The 21,242-nt window shown below is 38.3% G+C and overlaps 2 protein-coding genes across 2 annotated transcripts; one reads left to right on the forward strand and one right to left on the reverse strand.

Annotated features, from left to right (window-relative positions):
* Window positions 1-5,343: 5,343 nt before the first annotated feature.
* LOC139742368 (EKC/KEOPS complex subunit Tprkb-like) lies at window positions 5,344-9,546 on the forward strand. Its single transcript, XM_071652946.1, has 4 exons — window positions 5,344-5,493; window positions 7,372-7,494; window positions 8,612-8,788; window positions 9,420-9,546. The coding sequence occupies exons 1-4, from the start codon at window positions 5,344-5,346 to the stop codon at window positions 9,504-9,506; spliced, it is 537 nt and encodes a 178-aa protein (XP_071509047.1). The 3' UTR covers window positions 9,507-9,546.
* Window positions 9,547-15,521: 5,975 nt separating this feature from the next.
* Window positions 15,522-20,032, reverse strand: LOC139742392 (peptidyl-prolyl cis-trans isomerase-like 1). The gene is made up of 3 exons (XM_071652967.1): window positions 19,960-20,032; window positions 18,876-19,030; window positions 15,522-16,322 (listed from the first exon to the last, which is right to left on the reverse strand). Exons 1-3 carry the CDS (start codon window positions 20,001-20,003, stop codon window positions 16,033-16,035), a joined length of 489 nt encoding a protein of 162 aa, XP_071509068.1. The 5' UTR covers window positions 20,004-20,032; the 3' UTR covers window positions 15,522-16,032.
* Window positions 20,033-21,242: the final 1,210 nt, after the last annotated feature.

The raw sequence follows: 21,242 nt of genomic DNA on the forward strand, positions 1-21,242 counted from the left end.
TAAATTATACACGAATGATGTCGTAAAAAAGAAACAATGCACTTTGTCATGGCAACAAAAATAGTAAATAATCACAATGATGGAAAACAGTGTTCCACTAAAAAAGCCACACTTGTAAAACGTGGAACACTGGAACAAAACAACAACAGCACCAATTTGTTATACCAATAAGATTCATTTTAAATTCTTCTATATACTATTGTACATTTTACTCATTGATATAATGATGTTGATACTATGAACAATACTTACTAGGATCAGCAGTTATACTGAATGCTGCATGATGGAAACATAAAATAAACATTTCCTACATTTCAGAATGATTAAGACATTAATGAGATAATAGATTTTGTGTTATGACTGTCTGACGATATGATTTCAAAAAGTAGGCCTAAATCCCAGTTTTTACCACTGAAAACGATCTGTCAGTCGATTGAATAATAGTACATTTTAGTATTTCAGGCCACATAAAGTATATAGGCATCTATAGGCTATAGCAACCATAATGATAAATATTGTGGAATAACTTAACAGAAAAAAAAAACTTTGAAGGAACAACTAAAACATTATGGATAACGTAAAATATATATCCTTATAGGGGTGAGATGGGAATTATCGGATTGAGTAGCTTGCAAACGTGACTTTTGCGGATACTAATAACAGTTTTGATAAACAGATAAAAGGCAAAAACTGAGTTGGTGGAGTGGGAAAAGGGGGCAGCGATTCTAATGGATGCGATCATCATCAACTAGGACAGAAACAACAAAACATACTGACCTATAACTTGTAGGATTGGAGGAATGGCGGTCCCACGCATGTAGGCCTCATATCCACTGCATCCCGTCCAACTTCCCGGAACTCATCCATCATACCCTCCTTCATCATGCTCCCTGATATCAAATAACAAGTTTGCAGAGATTCATGGATTTGTATTCATTTATCCACTCATTAAGTTATTTAAATCAATATACATTAATCTATTCATTACTATTTATTTGTTCATTTATTTATTTATTTATTTATTTATTTATTTATTCATTCATTTATGTATGTATTTATTTATTTATAACTATGTATTTATCTATCTTTTTTGTCCCAGGTACTTCACCTTTTGAACGGTGACAGCTCCGTCAGCTTGAACATAAACTTATATAGTTGCCATGTTCTATTTATACTTTTGAGATGTGTTTTTAACTCGGTATCAATTTCCATAGCTCCATGGTATTATAATCTGTAAAGATGCATGTTCTCTTTGTCGGCAGAGGACTTTGGTGATTAAAAGACTGTACAGCTCACAATACTTAAGTTTCAGAGCAAACAAAATATTTCAGGACATTATATGCAGCGTCGTGACATCTGATGAAGTCAAGCATGCGGTGTCCGATACCATCGGCTGCGGTATGTATTAAAAGTTACCGCATTTTTCTTCGATTTGTAAAAATATGCAGAATGGCTCACGTCATTTTGAATCATAGCAATAAGCCTATCCCATAGTTTTACCTAGCGTCAAACTCATGGGTCCTTGTTTGCCTATAGTGTACTATAGTGTTGGCCTTATTCGCCTCTTGTCGAACTCATGACCTGTATGTCTCATGTCGAACTCGTGGATCATATGACTCGTGGGCAGGGGCGTCGATCGGGGGGGGGGGGGGGGGAGGAGGTAGAAAGAAAGCTTTTCCTGCCTCCATGCTACCATGTAGGTCCATGACGCTATAACGTACAGTATAAATGAACACAATTTTACGACCGCTCTGGCCCACTGTATCGCCAGCACTCATTATATCATCTGTATATCATCAAGGAGCTTGTGTGTTTGAAGCTCCTTGATAATATCATCTGTCCGAAATTCCTCTCGAACAACGTACATGTACTATAGTAACTTCACCTCCTGTCACTCCGGTCACCATGGCAACGCGAGATGGACATCCTTTCCAACTTCAGCAATGCACACATGTGCACTCACAACACTTCTGACCAGCTTTCGACGTGAAAGCACGGTTACGTCAAGTTGCAAACTCGCCAAACTTCATCATCGCGAACTTCTCTCTCTCTCCCTCTCTCCCCTTCTCTCGCCTCCCCTTCTCTCTCAATCTATCCATTTCTCTTTCCATCTCTAATTTCCCCGTCTCGTGGATAATTCAACATCAAAGTGTGCTATTTCACCTCATTCACCATCACTGGATTCATATTTTGTGTCGCGTTACGTTCTTGAGTATTTGCCAAACGGGAGAAGTGCAATAACTGAACTTTCAATTGGAGGACCATTTCCTGTACATCATCATCGACTCCAGGCGCAGCTCGGCAGAGCGGGATAATAATACTGTGTGTTATGGAAACAACGAATGGTGAGTAGAAGGATAAATTATTTACGATTTATCAGCTATCCTATACATTGACGTTCTACGAACTCACTGAAAATCAGTGGGCTCCCATGATTTCACTGAAAAGGTAAAGTTTATGATAACAATTCTTGTTGAAATGACAGTTGTCATGGTAACAACAGGAATCCAGCTCCCTGCTTGGCTGTTGCTATAGGCCTATATGGGAAGTTGACTTTCCACCAAGAGTTGCTATCCTATCATCTTGAAGCAGAGCTACCAAGTCTCCCGCATTCTGCGTGAGACACAAGCATTTAGGGGCCGTCTCACGATCTCACGCATGGCACTCATTTTTCTCACGCATCTGGCGAAGTCTGCAACTTTGGCCTATAATAATGAGCATAGCTCAAAAGATTAAAGTGATAGTTGCAATTGAAGGTACATTTCCCTTTTGTCTTTCAAAATAAGTAAAAAATGGTCACTTAAGTATGCACCTGATCGCACCATTAAGAGCTAAAAATTGAAAAAGCTCCCTACCGTGGAAGGCCAAAGGGGGGAAAAACCCCTCCCACACCCTCGCTCGCTGGCACATTCGCGCGCCGAGATGCCGAGCGATGCCGAGTCATGAAAATCTCACTCATAAAAATTTTTTGAACTTGGCATCCCTGTTGAAGGGGTTTTGTATTACCTTTCAGTGAAATCATGGGAGCCCACTGATTTTCAGTGAGTTCGTAGGACGTCAATGTAACGACTGAATAAAGGCTATATAGAACGACAGCACGCCCACGACGAGCAAAAGAACAACAGCAACAAGACATCCCAACCCAAGATACATCGAGCCGTCCACCTCACAACGTAGGTCTAAATCTATTCTGATATCTAATATTACTGTATTTCTGTTTGAAATCCATGTATGTACGGTATGGTTTAGCGTCAGAATCGCGACACCTGTTTTGCTCTAGAACTAGTGCCACTGATTCCACACGTGTACGTGAATGCAGTGCACGTGCAAATTTAATGTGAGCAGTGCTACACTCATACACAATATCTGTACTACGACTGTAGTCCCACATCCTTAAAATTGTGTTATACCTACCTTTGTAATAATTTAAACGTCTTGGATCTTGGATCTTGGATAAGTAGACCTCCCAAACATCTCCTGTGGAATTGTAACTGGAGGTTGCGTAGAGAGTGGACATTCAGAGAAAGGATGAGAGGGAAGGGTCCTCAAACAGGGCATGTTTAAACTTAGGGGGGTCCTTTGTTTGGGAAATAGTAGATGGGGCCAAGTAAATAGGAATAATGGCAAGTTGTTCCATGCTTTTACAGTGCGAGGAAAAAAAGAAAACTTGTAGGGAAGTTGTAGACATCAGATGAAGTTTGATCTATCACAAACTGCTTGGTATGTCCCCTTCTTTCCCTTGTGAACTTGTTTAGTATGTTATTGTACTGTATGTCCAGGTGGCCATGGAGGATCTTGTACAGGCATGTGAGTCGATGTACCTCTCGTCTGTCTTTCAGAGGGATCCAGTTTAATTTATTGAGAAGATGCGTCACACTTCAGTTCGGGAAACCCACTCACAAAGTTTATTTGACGAAAATCGGGTTTGGAATGACTGAAACATGAAAAAACAAAGTAAAACAAAGCGATCGTAATAAAGTGTGGGTCCCACACTTTATTAGAATCGCTCTTTTTTGATATCTCAGCCATTTCCAAACCAATTTTCATCAAATAAACATTGAATTCCTCATAGAATTACATGCTCTTTCACATTTTATAAGAGGTTTCTCATTATCTCACCAAAGAATGTTAGAAACCTGAAATTAGGTCTCAACCATAACTGTGCAATCCCTTTAAATGCGATGTCAAACGACCCATGCGAACGCTGAAATGCGAGCGATTACTGGCGTGAGTGTCGCCAGGCGCGGCGGCGCGGCAATGCTTGAGTGCAGACGTGGCGACTGAGTACGTACTCAGTCGCCACGTCTGCACTCAAGCATTGCCGCGCCGCCGCGCCTGGCGACACTCACGCCAGTAATCGCTCGCATTTCAGTGTTCGCATGGGTCGTTTGACATCGCATTTAAATCCATGATTTTAGATATGATGCCTCAAACCGATTTTGCTCAAATTTCGTGAGTAACTAGGAAACTTGTGAAGCTTTATGGACATAATCAAGCGAATTGCCGCAGTCCTTTCATTTTCGCGTTGCATTGCAAAAAAGCGTGGAGACTCCTTATAAGGGGTGCCCTGGGGGTTACTTATAAGGGGGACGGGGTTACTTATAAGGGGGACGGGTTACTTATAAGGAGGGGCCCCCCTTGTGAGTGGGTTTCCCGAACTGACTTACAGTTGCATATCCCTCCCGTATGAATTGGTTACAAATCTTGCTGCCTGTCTTTGCACCTTTCCTAAAACTTGGATGTTTTTTTGCTGTATGTGGGTCCCAGGATGCCGAAGCATATTCCAGATGTGGTCGGACCAGGGAAGTATACAATTTCTCCTTAACAGAGGGGGAGCAGTAATGAAAATTCCTCTTTATGAAATTAAGAGTATTCATTGCTTTAGAAGAGGCATGTTGGGATTGTTTATTCCATCGGACATCTTTCTGGATGTAGATTCCTAAGTAGTGGATTTCTACGTCTGGTCTAGAGTGGTCTAGACTATGTTGTTTCTGAAATGTTGCAAATATGCTTGTGATTTATTTAGTCTTATAAACCCATACTTAGTTGGATTCTTTCTGTCTGTCTGTTAATTAGATCCTCGACGGCTGTCTGAAAGCTGAAGCGTGATGCTGAGTGAGTGAAGCTGATCGCTGACTCAATCGTCTCATGACTTCAACAGATGTGTGTGATAGCTCAAGCTCAGCCTAGCGCCTACTGCCTACTCGTCAGACTTCATAGCATACATGCTGACTTGGTTTGAATGCATGCTGCACTGTGGCCTGTAGCTGTGTCTGTGGTGCTTCATGCTTGAAAATTTCACATTTCAAGCAGTCATACAAATAATTTTTAAATAAAGCGACCATGGCACTTCTGTCAGAAACTGTTGATCTTGAATTGTTCCCTGGTTCCCGAGCAACACTGGCCTTCTTCCAAGAAATTCAAAATGTTCAGGAACTCAAACAAAAGCTGATGGACAGAGAGATAGAAGCTGCAATGCTAACACCAAAACTTGTAAGTTTGTTCTAATCATCCTATCATGCCATTTTGTTAATATTTAGACCTTTTCTGCATCAAAGTTATTACAACTACAAGGAACACTTTACTTCTCTTCACAAAAAATCTGACAATTTGAATGATCATTCCAAAGAAGTACATGTATAACATGCAATTTATATATGATGCATCACGCGTTATCCCGGGGTACCGTAGTACCCCGGGGTACAACGTTGTGTAGCGCCACCTCACGTCCACCCGAGGACAGCTGCAGATAAATACATGCACCGTGTGTGTGTGTAGAGTCATTCCCATGCCACTGCATGCAATACTATGCTTGCATGGTATACTAAGTACTGTGCTAGCAATATAACGTGTGCTTCAGTGCAGTGCAGTGCAGTGGCTAGCGCGTGCTAGCTCCACCACCAAAATAATTTCCCACTTTTTGGCACCCAGGGTACAACCTTTAAAAAAATTTATAAATAATTCAACAAAATGGTTGATTTTTATTTAGTACCCCGGGATACCATTTATGTCATCATATGTAGACAGTAGAATTTATGTAGTCTCTGTAATTGTCTCTGCAATAGTCTTGATTCTTTTTCTAGTTCTCAAAGCTTCTTTTGTGCAGATGTGAAGAACAATTCATATTCAACTATCGAACAAGCTCTCCCTTCACATCAGATCTTCACCCTCGCTAGATACGTTTAAGAGCCTCCTGAAGACACATTTAATGAAGTGACAGTCAATATAAGTTAAAATTACTATGATCTTATGTTTTTGTATGTTATGTTTTCTTCTTTTTTTGTGTGTGTATTAAGTATGCTAATTTTAGTATTTGATTATTGCTCAAGTATATTGAGTAATGTAAATTATTGTAGATTTTTATAGTTATGTTGAATCATGAAAGATTATGTTTTGGTATAATTATCATACATGTGAGGCGCTTAGAAACTGTGTATTAAGCGCGATATAAATGTTAATTATTATCATTATCATTATTGCATTGCCCTTAGTAATAACATTCAAGTCGTCAGTACTGCAGAGTTTTGATGAATGTTCAGTTTAATCTTGAATTTCATAACAAGCATAAATTTTCTTAGTGCAAGGGGAACTTTCAAGCCTCATGGCCTCAGTATTTTATAGAAGAAAGATTAGTGCTAATCTTCCACTGCCAGTTATTTGCCATTGCATCAGATGCCTCTCTACCTCAGCTACAAGTACTACAAATATATTCTTATATCAAGTGTTATGGTTTTAGAGCAGCACATGTGATACTGAAGCAGCTTTTTGATCTTATCCTGATTAAAAATGTGTTTCTTTATGACATGGATTCTTTCGAGAGATGAAATCTTGGATGGTTTATCTTGCAAATTCTTGAATAAACATGTAAAATGTTGGATGTTGAATGATTTTGCAGAGAGCTTTCAGGTTTTAATTGAGATCATTGCAAATGTATACATGTACTAATGTTGTATTGTACAACATATCTAGTTATTATCTATGGCACGCAATGAGCGTGAGGGTTCATTTTAATGTGTGAGCTCATGAAAGTATGATGTTAATTATTTTCACTGCTTGGGCTCATATATGTCATTGTACAGCGCATTAAGGTCATGGGCAGGGTTTTCAAATTTTCTCAAATGTTCCCCCCTCTAGCCAATATCGATCTGGACCTCAACATTTACTTATTTGATATCTGTTAATCTTGCCTTCTGAGCAATAAATGAGAGGGCACACTACAAGGTGAAATGTGGTATGGACTACCGGTATTTTTTTTTTTTTTTTGAGAATCTCTCTCTCTCTCTAAGTTGACTCCATGTTTCTCTCCTCTCTTTCTCCCTCACTCCCTCCCTTCCTTTCTATATATTTCTGGATTCCTTTTTCACTTACCAGGTCATCAGCCCCATCCAGGTGCTGGTTGCTGTCAATAAGGCAATGCACGCCCACTCCAGTGGCCACGCAAAGACAAAAAATGTCAACTCAGAGATTATCTTCAGCCTGTCCCCATCAAGCAATGTGAGTACTGTGGAGTATACACCTGTGCAGTTTTTCAAAGACCTGATTAAAATCTGGGACCTCACTTTGAACTCTTCCAATTACTACAAATATTTGAAAGTTATTAGTGCTGATGTCAGATTGTACCAAATCCATCTATGGATACAGATATCAGTATTGTTATAATTTAGAGTGAAAGGTCACAGTGAATGTATTTGTGAGACATTTGTTGATATTGTGCACGCACAGCTTGTAAAATGTTTTCAAGGGAGGAATCCTCATCACAAACAAGTCCAAGTAATTGAGTAGAGCTATTTTTGTGTGGCACTCCTCGAGTACAGTGATATCAGTTGGAATGTATACCTCAGAATCTGAAGCTGCCAAATCTAGCTTCCTTTAAACCATTTGTTTTTTCAAGCCCAATGCAATTTCCACTACACAAGACTTTTGAAATGGATGTTCTACATCTAAACATATGCAAGTTACAAAAACAAAAACAAATTTTTCCTTTGTATGTCTTGCTCAGGGAGCTCAAGGTATTTGATGGTTCATATCAGTGAATTTCTTTCCAAAATCATTTAATCACAATTCCTAATTGACCAATGAAGAGTCTTGAGTTTGACTTCTGTTCTTTTCTTTTTTTTACATTGCATATTTAGACTTCAAAGGGACTAAGTGGTGCAAATGTATGTTGACTTTTATTGATTTGGCCAAATTATATATAATTTGGCCAAAATTGTATACGTACATGTGTGCCTTATTTTCTATACTAATTTTTCTACTATTCCCCTTCAGATTACTTTGATATACAAAAAAACAACTTTCTAACCAAGATTCTGTCAATGACATAACCTGTCACTCACTGGTAAGGTACTAAATTAGTATAATTATCACAAGACATTAAAATGCACCTTTCCCTAGACTGATCATACCTCCCATTTTTCCCTGCAATGTATTTGGTAATCATATTGGTAACATTGAAATAGGAGAAAGTGTTATGAAATATATAGCATGTGCATAAATATTAATTTGGCCACAGAACTGATGTTGAGGATATCATGAACCAACAGAAGTCCACATGTGTTTTGCATTGTGTAGTTCCTTTAATCGAGCGTGCTTTGTCAATATATTCCTCCAGATCAGTGAATCATTCAAGAGGCATGCCATGGCAGCAGATGACACGGCAGCTGTCGTGGTTATTCTGAATGATGATACGGAGCAGTCAAAGCTGAAGAGCATCGCGGAGCAGATTGCGGGAAAGTGTGTCCCGCTGCACCTCTTATCCAACCACACTGATGAAGAGCTAATGAAAGCGGTAAGGTTGACAAATATATACACTGAACTTGAGTACAGATCTTGCACACTTACAACCACATGATGCCACATTTGAAAAGTTTTGTATCAGTTGGTGTTAATTCAGATTTTTAGTCTATGCAGTACTAAATCCGGGCAAGCAGTGAAGTGTACAAGTGCTTTTCAAAACATAACAACCTTGTACTACAGTGCACTCCTGTTATAATGAACACGGTATAACAAAATTTCGGTTACAAGCAAGTTCTTGCGACCCGCAGTTTTCTTTTGTTATATCAAAAATTTGTTATAGCTGAATGAAAACACAATTCCAAACAAAGAGGAGATAATGTAGTCTGAATTTTTACTTTATTGTAACCGGAATTTTGTTAGTGTTCATTATAACGGGAGTGCACTGTATGTGTTCAAAGGGATACAGTGGAAACTCATTGTAACGTGATCCGTGGGACCAAGAGAATTTGTTCTTTATATCATATACATGTACAGTAGTCAATACACAATACAAAACAAAGGAAATACATTCATTGGGAATGGAGAAATTAGTTTGTTATATCAGGTATTTTGTTATAGCAGATCTCTTTTTATCAAGTCCACTGTATTTACTTTCCCTCATAATTTTTCCCCTCTCTGTGCAGAGGTACAAGATATCAGAAGCTGAATTGGACATTGGATCTTTGGAGGATGCTGTGATATGTAAGATTGCAACAAAGGATGTTTCATGATCAAGATTCCACAAAACCATTGACTATCTCCCCTGAAAACTGAACAGTGTAAGGTGTCCAACTATCGGCCTGGCCCTGTGAAAAAATGACCAGGGGGAATGCCGTGTGCTGACTTGTCGATCCTGTGCCATTATGAGTAATGGTCATTCACCATGAGAAAGCTCTCCACTCCAGCAGAGGTGCAAGAAGCACTTCCATCACTGATGGACCTCTGCATACTATATTATAGAACAAAAGGTTATCACAAGTTACTTTGCTGCACGCCAAGTACAGTGTAGAGCTCTGCTTCTTGAGAAAGAAAGAAAGAAAGAAAAAGGCAACTTACGTAGTCAGTGGGGGAACTAGTGTGCATGTTGCTCATTTTGTAAAGCAAAGTTGAGTAGGCCTATAAGAATGAGGGGAGTTCGTTTGGGTTGTTTGGTTTTGTTATTTTTATCAAGGACCAGACATTATTCACAGGAGAGCAACAACAAAATCTCTGTAAAGATAAGTATGCTGGTGAGAGAAATGAAGGGCTACCTGTATTTCTCTTCTCTGTGTAATGTAGTAAGCATCATGTTCATACGTGTTATTACTTTTGTGAAATGAAATTGAATACGTGTTGTATTTGTTCCTGTAAGGAGTGTTCCTGTATGGAAAAAAATTCTAGTTGATCATGTCTTATCAAGCAGTTTTAGCCATAAGGTGTAGAAATCAGTCTGACCTATGTAGTGTCTACACAAAGAAACAGAGAAGTGAATCTGATTCTGATATTTTGACATACAATGTACAATATACTGGTAACTGATGAGAATACTGTTGTGCATAATTAATCCAAATATTCCATGGTGGGTTCGGTTTTAAACCAGCATCTGTGAAATGAACAATGTGCCAAAAATATTGGCATGTGTAATACAGATGCAATTTATATTGTTTCCAAGGTTTGAAGAACCCTGTTTCAGCAAGATAGTTAGGACCCTAAAGCTTTATCACTATAAAATTTTGTTAGAATTGACAAGGAAGGATAAATAATGAGTTTTACAGCTAAATCCTCTCATACTACATCTTGTACATACGTATCTGTGTTCATTATGACAGGGATAATCTGTATACAGTGGACTGCTGTCATATCGAAATTTCGTAATAACCAAACATAGAATTTTTACTTCGTTGTCGCCAGAATTCTTACTATAACCCTGTTTGTTTTAATAGGAGTGCACTGTATGGTGTATGTACTGTATATCAAAGGAATAAAAAAACAACAAAACAAAACAACAGCAAAAAACAATGTTGTTTTATTTATGTACACGTATCTAGGGTCACTCTCTGAGTTATGTGTTCCGGAACAACTACATGTATTACAAGATACATGTACATGTACAGTCAACTTTGCTTAAAGTCAACCTCTCATAAGTTGAATAATCATGCAGTCGAAGGTCTTTTCAATTCCTCTTTTTAACCCGTTGAGGATGAGTCCCGAGTATATTAAGGCAAGCGTCTATGGGAAATGTGTGTACATGTAGTAGCAAAATCAAACCGTCCTCTATGGGTTAATATTCTAATGATTTTAATCTCTCATAAGTTGAATTTTCTGTAAGTCAAAGCTTTTTCTTCAGTCCAAATACTAGGTGTTTCAAAAAACATTTCCCACTTTTGATTCTTAATAATTCATAAACTATATGTCAGATAACACTGTCATTGATATGAGTAATAGCTGAATAGTGTACAATTTGGTTGGAGGTAGTTTGAATATGAAAACATAAATCAGTTTCATGAAATCCATGATTAATTTCATAGTTAGGTTCTATTTTCAACCCTCTGTACAAAATTTCACTTTGCACAGGGGTCAATGGGTGTGTATGGGAGTGTGTGGTTAACACCCTGACAATGGTCCTAAACAATGGTTAGGGTTTGAATGCTACATTATTTATTCACGAGAAATTCCACTATCATAACTAGTCTTTATTCAGCCTCTGGCAGTATCTGTGTAAAGTCTCGACAGTGCTCTCCCTACTTCTGAAAAACGAAATTACAATGAATACCTTCTGTTCTATCGTAAACATGGTGACAGGAAGCAATGAAAATCAATTAGAGTATACACTTGTGTAAATGGAGCCTTAAATAAATCTACTGTGAATCATATTGCCCCAATGATAAATGCTGCTGAACTCTTTACCAAAAATGATTTCTTTTTATCAAAAAGCGAAAAATTTGTCAGACTATTTAATTAGTAGACAGTTGCATTAAAATGAGGAACTTTAGATCATTTATGCTTATCTATATCCCAAATTTAGTGATATGTGAAGCAAAAATTGAAAATGATTGCCAGCTGGAACAGAATGTGGTGTTTGCAAGCACATGGAAACGTGTGCTTCCTTTTTCCATGTGCATGCAGTTTACCCTTTACGGTGCATGAATCCAGACTAGCAGTGCCCAGGGCAATCCACATGAATTATTGATTAAGCATTCATGTGCCTGGGAGCACGAGACTGATGCCTAGTCAACAGGTGGTTCAGGCATGTCTATTGTTCAGGGCCATTGTCTGCACACACTCACGTACACATCATTGGTTCCTGTGCAAAGTTCATTTTTGTACAGAGGGCTAAAATTTGACCAAAATCTGAAACCTTACTTCAAAATCAATCTTAGATTTAATGAAACTGATTTATGCTGTCACATTCAAATTACCTCCAACCAAATTGTACACTATTCAGCTATTATTTATATCAATGACAGTTTTATCGGATGAATAGTTTTTGAGCTATTAATGATCAAAAGTGGGAAATGTTTTTTGAAACACCTAGTAGATTTGATGTAGGCAATACAAGGTTGACTGTATTATCAAGTGCGTGTCCTAGTCTCCACTACTCTTTTCCAATGCTTCAATGGAATGTTTTACAGATACGGATACAGATTAAAGGAACAGCCCTGTACTGTACAGAGAAAAGAATGGTATAAAAAGAAATCCTTGTACTGTACATGTGTATTCTTATTTGTTCTCTTGTCTTTGTGCATGCACTAGATTATTGATTGGACAAGAGTTTCCTGGAACTGGGGCTCACTGTGTACATCTATTATGGGTGGAAAATGTTACCGGGTACTGTTCATAAACTTACTGTTCATAAACCCATTTATGTGTCCTGCATTCAGTTTACCTTTCACCAGAAATATGGTGAAAGTGCATACTGTAGTCTTTGATTATGCAATTACCTCATATTTCTTGACTTTGTCATGTTGCCGTAACTTGTCAAATGTGATTCTTTTGGTGTGATAAGCTTGATTTGTTGGATGCTTCCATTGGCTCTGACAGATACAGAACAATGTATTGACTTAAAATAGTTAGCTGGTACTGTACAAGCTGAAATTTTTGCCTACAGATATTTTCGCATATTGCTGCTTGGAGGACATTTTCGCGTGTTGTTAATTTCGCGGTTGCGAGGGTCTAACTGAACTTATTACTTATTTGCGCGTTGTTATTTTCGCGGTTCATTCGCGAAAATAAAACCACCTCGAAAATTTCAGCTCGTACAGTACTTTATACTGTATGGAACACACAAATATCTGCTGTATTGTTTGTACATTTATTCTAGTAACAAATGAGAACACATGCACAACTTCAGTACACTTTTTGAAGAACTATCATATGACACTGTACACACACAGAAAGGTAAACCTTGCTTTTTTCATATTAATTGAGACAATGGGAAGAAGACTTCGAGGACTGATGTCAAGACACCTTCACAGTGGCGGATCCAGGGAGGACTGCACTGGTGCATGCCCCTCCCCCTTTATTTTTTTGTTGAAACAAAAGAAATAAAAAGAAAAGAATGGGGGAGGGGTGTGTGCATCCCCCCCCCCTCTTTAATTTTGTAAACGCACCTCTTCTTTACGGAATTCCTGGATCCGCCCCTGCTTCAGGACATCCAAGTTACGGCCAGGAATCTGAAAATCTCATATTTCCTCACACTGATACAAACTGTGTTTTACAACTTTGCATATTCCTTGTAAACCTCTACTAATACATGTAGATATGTATTGTACAATCAACTTGATAAATGTGTAAGTACAAGTCACATCAATATACAATTGTATGTGAATATGACCTGCAGTAAAAGCATCATACGTGTATTAAACAGTACATTGTATAGGCGGGAAAAAAAGAAAGTTAGGGAATGTAAATCACAATGGCAAGCTTGGTGAGCTCCTTATTGGGCATTGAGTGAACACAAAACTTTCTGCAGAATCAAACAGATTACTAGAAAGATTAATAGCCCTCTAAAGGAACATTGCAATCATGTCGTTTATCACTGTCTGACTGTCTGTCACTGTGCCTGTATGCAGTGCAATTTTCAGGGGCGCAACACAGAGCCACTGCAACATTGTAAGAGCATAACAAACAAATTAAAACAGGAAGTGAGATCTGACACATGTCATAATTTGACGGTAGGTGAAACTGTAAGCAAGGCTGTGATACATTGCTGCCTAACAGGGAGGGAAAGTCTGTTCACCATGGAAATTTACCCTTTTCATTCTGGCTTAACTATTTCAGTACAGTGTACCTGGGCAATATATTTCCATACAATGTGAAAAGGATTTTAGGATGACACTTGCAGGATTACAGGGGACACTCCACTCCAAGCACAAGCCGAGTCAAATATGAGAAGTCAAAGGACAAGTCCACATTCACATAAATGTGGATTGAGTGAATGCAGCAATATTAGTAGAACACATCAGTGAAAGTTCGGGAAAAATCTGACAATCCTTTAAAAAGTTATGAATTTTTCAGGTACATGTATCTGTGCAGTCACTGCTGGATGAGAAGACTACTACAGTATATGATTGTCATATGTGTAGAACGATATTAGGAAAATATAAAGAGAATTTAACAATTTGTTTTTCCATAGAAGTGCACGTTTCCTTGACTTGTCACTGACAAATGTTCAGGGTAATATTATTCCCCCCCCCCCCTGCCTTCTGAAATAGGCCAAGTCAAATGTTTTTTTATTATGCAAGAAAAGTGAAAATATAATGAATTTTCTTTATATATCGTATTTTCTTTATATCGTTCTACACATGTGGCATCTCAAGCTGATAGTCTTCTCATGAGAAAGCAGAACAGGAAAAGCTTATAAAGTCAGACCAAAATAAGAAAGTTACAGAATTTTGAGGTATACCATGTTCTTATGAAATAGTGAAATCAGTCAAAATATACAAAAATTGTGACAAGGTGATAATGGCACTGCCTCATCCCTCTTCCACTGGTTTGTAAATAATTGTTATGATGAAATCATTCTTTGGTCAGTAATTTAGCAACTACCTCTCCCTCCTCCCCTTCATCATTGCCACATCAATACATTTGTACCATTAGACTACAAACCCTAGAACAAGTTGATGACAGATACAATATGTCATTTCTCAGTAACTTATGCCAAATCAAAAAGATTAATGAATGTTCTTATGCAAGCAAATGAGAAACTTGCGACTCGAAGGCTAAGATAGTACATGTATGTCATCTAATTTGCAGACATTACTGGGACTGATATAACTGCTCTGTAAAACTGAATCTCAGAATGAAACAGTGTAGAACTTTTCCCTTTTCTCTTAATCTATAGGAGACTTTCACTGGTCTGCTTGTTTGATTCTGCTCTATCTATTCATAAATATCAACTTGTATCAACAAGTATGCTTTTATTAACCCGTTGAGGACGAGTCCCGAGTATACTTGGGTAGGTGTCGATGGTAATGGCGTGTTGTAGCAAAATCAAACAGTCCTCAACGGGTTAAGGCATGAAGAATGGATTTTGCACAAGATTACTTGAATATGCAGTGCACTTCCGTTATAACGAACATGGTTATAACAAAATTCCAGTTACAATGAAGTAAAAAATCAGGCCGCAAAATTATTCGCTCTTTGTTCTTTATTGTTTATTTGTTTGGTTATAACGAAATTTCTATATAACGAAAGAAACCTGCTGGTCCCCAGTCTTCGTTTTAACGAGAGAACACTGTACAATTGGACAACAGCATTTAGGCTAATAATTGCTCCACATGGGAAGTAATTTTGAATCTCGGCTCTACATGTTCAGGTTGCTCCTGCTTGTTTTTGATAAAGGAACAGGTAAACATGTCCACCTGAAAATAACAGGTATTAGTGGTGATTTCTGCTGTCATACTCTAAACAGCTGAAAATGTTACCAGATATGTCGAAAAAAATGAGATCACACAACATCGCGGAAACATAGTGTACACAAAAATGATTGCCAAAGTGTATGCCACACAAAAATTTTGAAAAAAGTACATTGTACAAGATTATTTATATTACACAGAAAATATATTTGAAGCTGGAGTGTTCATTCAATGCAATGTCCAATGCAACAAGTCTCCCTGGAATTCAAATTCATTCTCCCAAGATGCACTAACTCAGTTTGCCAGGCAGCAAGCTTGGTCCCAATGTAGGTCCTGGGAAATGTTCACATTGCGATACTGTCCACTCATACGCAAGTCTGTCAAATGCAACACAGTAGGAGGAATCACCCCTCCAAGATTCTTATATTTCTGGATAGGCCCTAAGGATGGTCACGTCCACTTTAGGCCTGTCGTCCGAACCTGTCTGCACCATTCCCATCCGCTTCAGGACACTGATGCCGGCGCTGACCCGGCCAAAGATGGTATGCTTGCCGTCCAGCCACTGGGTTGGGGCAAGGGTCAGAAAGAACTGGCTCCCATTGGAATTGGGTCCACTGTTGGCCATGGATAAGATTCCCGCCCCTGTGTGTTTCAGCTCTAAGGTTACCTCATCCTGGAAAGGCTTTCCCCATATCGAGTTCCCTCCACGACCTGCATGTAAGATTGAGCACTAACTATTCATTGTGATGAAACTGGGAGTCACTGGTCTTTTCTTAGGTTGGGTGGTGCCCAATCATACATACAACAATTTGTTGTTGTTGTTGTTTAATCATGACTTTATTCAAGTTCAAGAAAGTGTGAGAATGACATGTATACAAAAGAACCACCGTTTCATTCAAAACGAATGGCAGGTTTAGAAACGTACATAGGGTATAAAACAACAATATTACAGTTTACATTACTGCAACCCATATCACACATTATCATAAAATGTCATATATTTACTACTGGTGATCAATCAATAAAAAATCAATACATTTACTATTTCTGAGTTACAATAACAACAGTGATCTTCCACAGTATTAATACTATAATCCGTGTCAAACGATGGAATAATACAAACATATATAGGAAAGCCTACATAAACCTTATTATTATCATCATCTCATCACATCTTCACCAGTGTAGATCTTTATTTGGCTCTGTGCCCCATAACCTCCCCCCCCCCCCCCACCACGTTTTTATTATCAAAACCCATATTTACAACTATACAATGTATTATAAATCATTATCAACATAAAACCAAAAGTTATAAACAAATATTTCTACTTTTTTTTCAATTACCCATTCACCCATAATATTACAGTGTATAACACTCATCTCATCTCAACTTTCCAATCATATCATTTGACCTCAGATTTATTTCCCTTCCCAACAGAAACAAAACACAAAAACCTATAAGAAATCCAAGCCAGCCGCAGCAACAAAATAAACTTTCACCCGCTATCCCCATTTCAGACCAATCATCTGATGGAATTGAAAGCAAACCTTAATATAGAGTAGTACTCACAGTGAATCATAAACCATATGCAGTCATGTTTACAAAGTATCTAGACAGTAATACAAGTAGTAAGAAGTACAGTGGAAACTCGATATAACGAGATGGTCGGGACCGAGTCATTTTCCTCGTTATAGCCGATATCTCGTTATATCAGTAGTCATGAAAGAAGGCATAACATAAAGACATTAATTTGCACATGTGGGACTACCCATCATATTTCAATCAATACTGGTAACTTGATATTGTGTGTGAGGGAATTACTCACCTTTATGGGTAGGAAGATGTTTTTCGCCAAGGAAATCCAATATCAAGAATGTGTTTCTTATTAATTGTAGATGTTTGAATTTATAAATTTATATAGCTTGCGATTGTATCGAGATCGTCTGTGGATTGGTATGTGGTTATCGTATGGGTGTGTGTTGTGTGGAAAGCTTGAATATGGTCTGCACAATGCTGTGTGTGTATGTGACACATTGTGTATACTATATTATGACTGCGTGTGTGTGAAGATGGGGAATTCCCTACGTAGAAGGCCAATCACAGCATCAGATTGCCTCACACCTGCTAAACGTCATGATGATGCCATGTATACAGTTATTATGGCCGTCCCACCACATTTTCTGCATTATGTATCAATATCGGAAGACGAAATAAAGCTTTACCAAAGGCATTTTGCTTTACCTCGCTATAGCAGGTTTGATTGACTATGTTTTTCTTTGTTTGTAAGTCACAAAATTTATCTCGTTATAGCAGTTATTTCGTTATAGCCGATCTCGCTATAAGAGTAGCATTTTACATAGACTTGTGTGGAAGGAAATTTGGGACCGGGAAAATTTCCTCGTTATAACCGATATCTCGTTATAGCAGTGTTCGTTATACCGAGTTTCCCCTGTACCAGTAATGATGCTGAAGGCATTTGTCATCCCATGCACTCCTTCTACTTCTCCTATTTTTCTTTTTTCCTGGCAAGTACAGTCCTCTGAAGAGTTAAATATTCACACATGATTGTTTCTTATGTTCACAAAGTATGATTTGTTTGACACAGAAGATATCGTCGCTGGGGCGACAAGACCTCATATCTTCAAAATGTCAAATGTTCAGGAGAGCAAAAAAACATGGCAGCCAAAGCACTGCATCCAATGGGATAGACATTCCTTTGACATGCCGTGGTGGCTTCATTTTGGGGGTAAGACAGCTAGGATTTGGAAAGGACATCACTTACCTGATTATCTGACCATTAATCCAAAAAAGTCATTTTCATCAAAATTGCAGATACAAGGTCTTGTCACTCCAGCAACAATATATATATTTACATAATACATGTAAAAACAGACATACAACAATTTGTAGATCATTGTAGATCATAATACATGTATACACATGTAGTATCTACATACAATTTACAAATCATAAGATATTCTGCGTCAAACAAATCATACTTTATGAACATAAGAAACAATCATATGTGAAGGTTAAACTCTTCAGAAGACTGTACTTGCCAGGAAAAAAAAAAAAATAGCAGGAGAAGAAGGAGTGCATACGATGACAAATGCCTTCAGCATCATTACTGGTACTTCTTACTATTACTGTCTAGATACTGTGTAAACATGACTGCATGGTTCATGATTCACTGTGAGTACTACTCTTTAAGGTTTGCTTTCAATTCCATCAGATGATTGGTCTGTCATTGGGATAGGATTCACCTGTTCCTGTTGGATCTCCTCCTTGTACCATAAAGTCTTTGATGATTCTGTGGAACTTGACGCCGTTGTAGTAACCTCTCCTGGCCAGCTCTGCAAAGTTGTGGCACGTCTTGGGGGCTTGTTTCCAGTACAGCTCCACAGTTATCTTCCCCATGCTGAAGTAAATTACAAGAGAGAGGGAGATCAGATAATACACATGGTGGTAATACTAATATTTCCATAGTCTAGGGCCTATACCATAAATTTATTTTACTACATGACACATATTTTCTTTTTTAATACACTGGGTATACTAGACCTTAACCGCAGCAGCGACCCCATACAAATACGTACCGTAAAGGGTTACTGTGTTACAGCGCCCCGCGATGGGGTTAACTAGACCTCTACCCTAGTACTAACTATTTATGAGACTAACGTTAGCCTCGTAGGTAGTGTCACTGTGAGTAGTAACTGTTTAGATGGTCTAGACAGAAAGATCTGTCTGTCCGGAGGACTCTTTTATATTTTGCCATTAACGCTGTCCTCCGTGGAGGGGATCCATGAAGCCAGGAACATTCCCCGACGGACAGATACAGACCGATCTTTCGGTCAATAGATGGTGGTCTAGACTCTACCCCACGACCCACCCATGATGTATGAAAAACATTGACCGACAAGTAACCCCGGGACGCTCCGTATACACAGTTACTGGGGCTGGTCGCAGTTAACCGACAAGTAAATTAGAGCCATAGAGGGTCTAGCTAGACGTCTAGATCTAGCTATGTCTAATTCCGCGAAAAACTTCTCATTTATAATAATGAAATTTGCTGGGTCAGTTAAGCGAAAAACTGACTAAGCAATTGTCATTATTATAAATGAGAAGTTTTTCGCGGAATTCGACACACTTGACGGTCAATGAAAAAACTGCCAACTGCCGAACCATAAAAACCTACGCAGATTTTCATACTTGGGACTACGATTGGTAGAAACTACTCCTAGACTGCGCTGTGTGTTACATGGAATTACTTCTCGTCACGATATACAAAATACAGCCTATCAAAGGCATGATTTTGAAAATTAACCAACATTTCCACACTGATCATACCTTGTTTCCAAGCAAACATTTGGTGGTCCGCTACTACTAGACATCTTGGTTTCGTGTAGGTTACCTACCGACGGTACCGTATGTGGCAGCAGTCCCCAGGTTGCTGCCATAGTAACAGTTTACTCTCCCTGGCGGTATTGTTAGATGCGCGTATTGCCCTAGAATACGCTAGGCGGTATGCTTTGATTATTGTATGCGCGCAGGCGCTTTCCTTTGATCTTGTAATGGTAACCAAATAGTAGAATGATTTTATACGCTCAGATCAGTTTCACATCTGTAGCTACTACAGAAAACATCGAAGGTACATTCAGCAACGAAATCTTTAAAGGAAAAGGAATCAAAGTCAACGAACCATAAACAAGCTGCTTATATGTGATATAATGTTCACCAAAGAGGTAAGCAATTTAAATATGATTGTATTAAGTCTTATATATAATATATATGTGATTCTTATGATTATAGTATTTTATATGTTTGTACATAGAGGTTAAGATTTAACAATGAATATATTGTGAAGAGTGATCGAATTAGTATTGATGTTACTCTTTAGCAAATGTGAGATTGAAAGCACTGTGATCTATAGATGTATATAATTTTAGTGATTATTGTATAAATGCATAATTTTAGTGTAAAACATTCATTAGACATATATGAATGACAAAGCAATTTTATTGTAATTTGTGAAACTGAATTAGATCTTATTGTTGTATATTTTACTTATACAATTTTCTTTACAGTTTCACGGGTACGACCGTTGAGAATAAATATCTGACCGATTCCAACTACGTCCCGTTTGTCAACTGGTAATTTATCGCATGGGCAGCTACAGTGAAACTCTTTGAACATCGTTCCTGTTCAACGACAAGTCGATGATCGTCATACCAATCTGATGAGCCATTCGATGTCAACCAGCGCATTCGTCCCATCGGCGTTCACCACATCGTAAAGTCGGGTGCAACGCAGGGAATTAGGCAACTGATTGACGGCTTGAATTCGTGGTAGAGGTCTTCGAACAAGTGTCATCGGAACTGAACTTGAACTTTGAACTTCGATACATGAATGCTGATACTTCCAGTGCTGATATAGACTATAAGACAGCTCAGCCCATCATCGATTCCTCATCCGTGACTTCTGTAACAGTCTCCTGGTTGTGGATACATCGTGATCGTGTGGTATTGATATTGTAATCTCGTACAAGTTGTATTAGATATTAAAGTACAGTTTATTTCGCTCTGTAGGAAGAGAACTAGAGCAAGAAAGGAGTGCGTGACATAAATCATATG

This window comes from Diadema antillarum, unplaced genomic scaffold, assembly GCF_040938485.1.
Source record: "Diadema antillarum isolate AM-2024a unplaced genomic scaffold, OU_Dant_1.0 seq00000998_RagTag, whole genome shotgun sequence".
In the NCBI taxonomy this organism is placed as follows: domain Eukaryota; kingdom Metazoa; phylum Echinodermata; class Echinoidea; order Diadematoida; family Diadematidae; genus Diadema; species Diadema antillarum.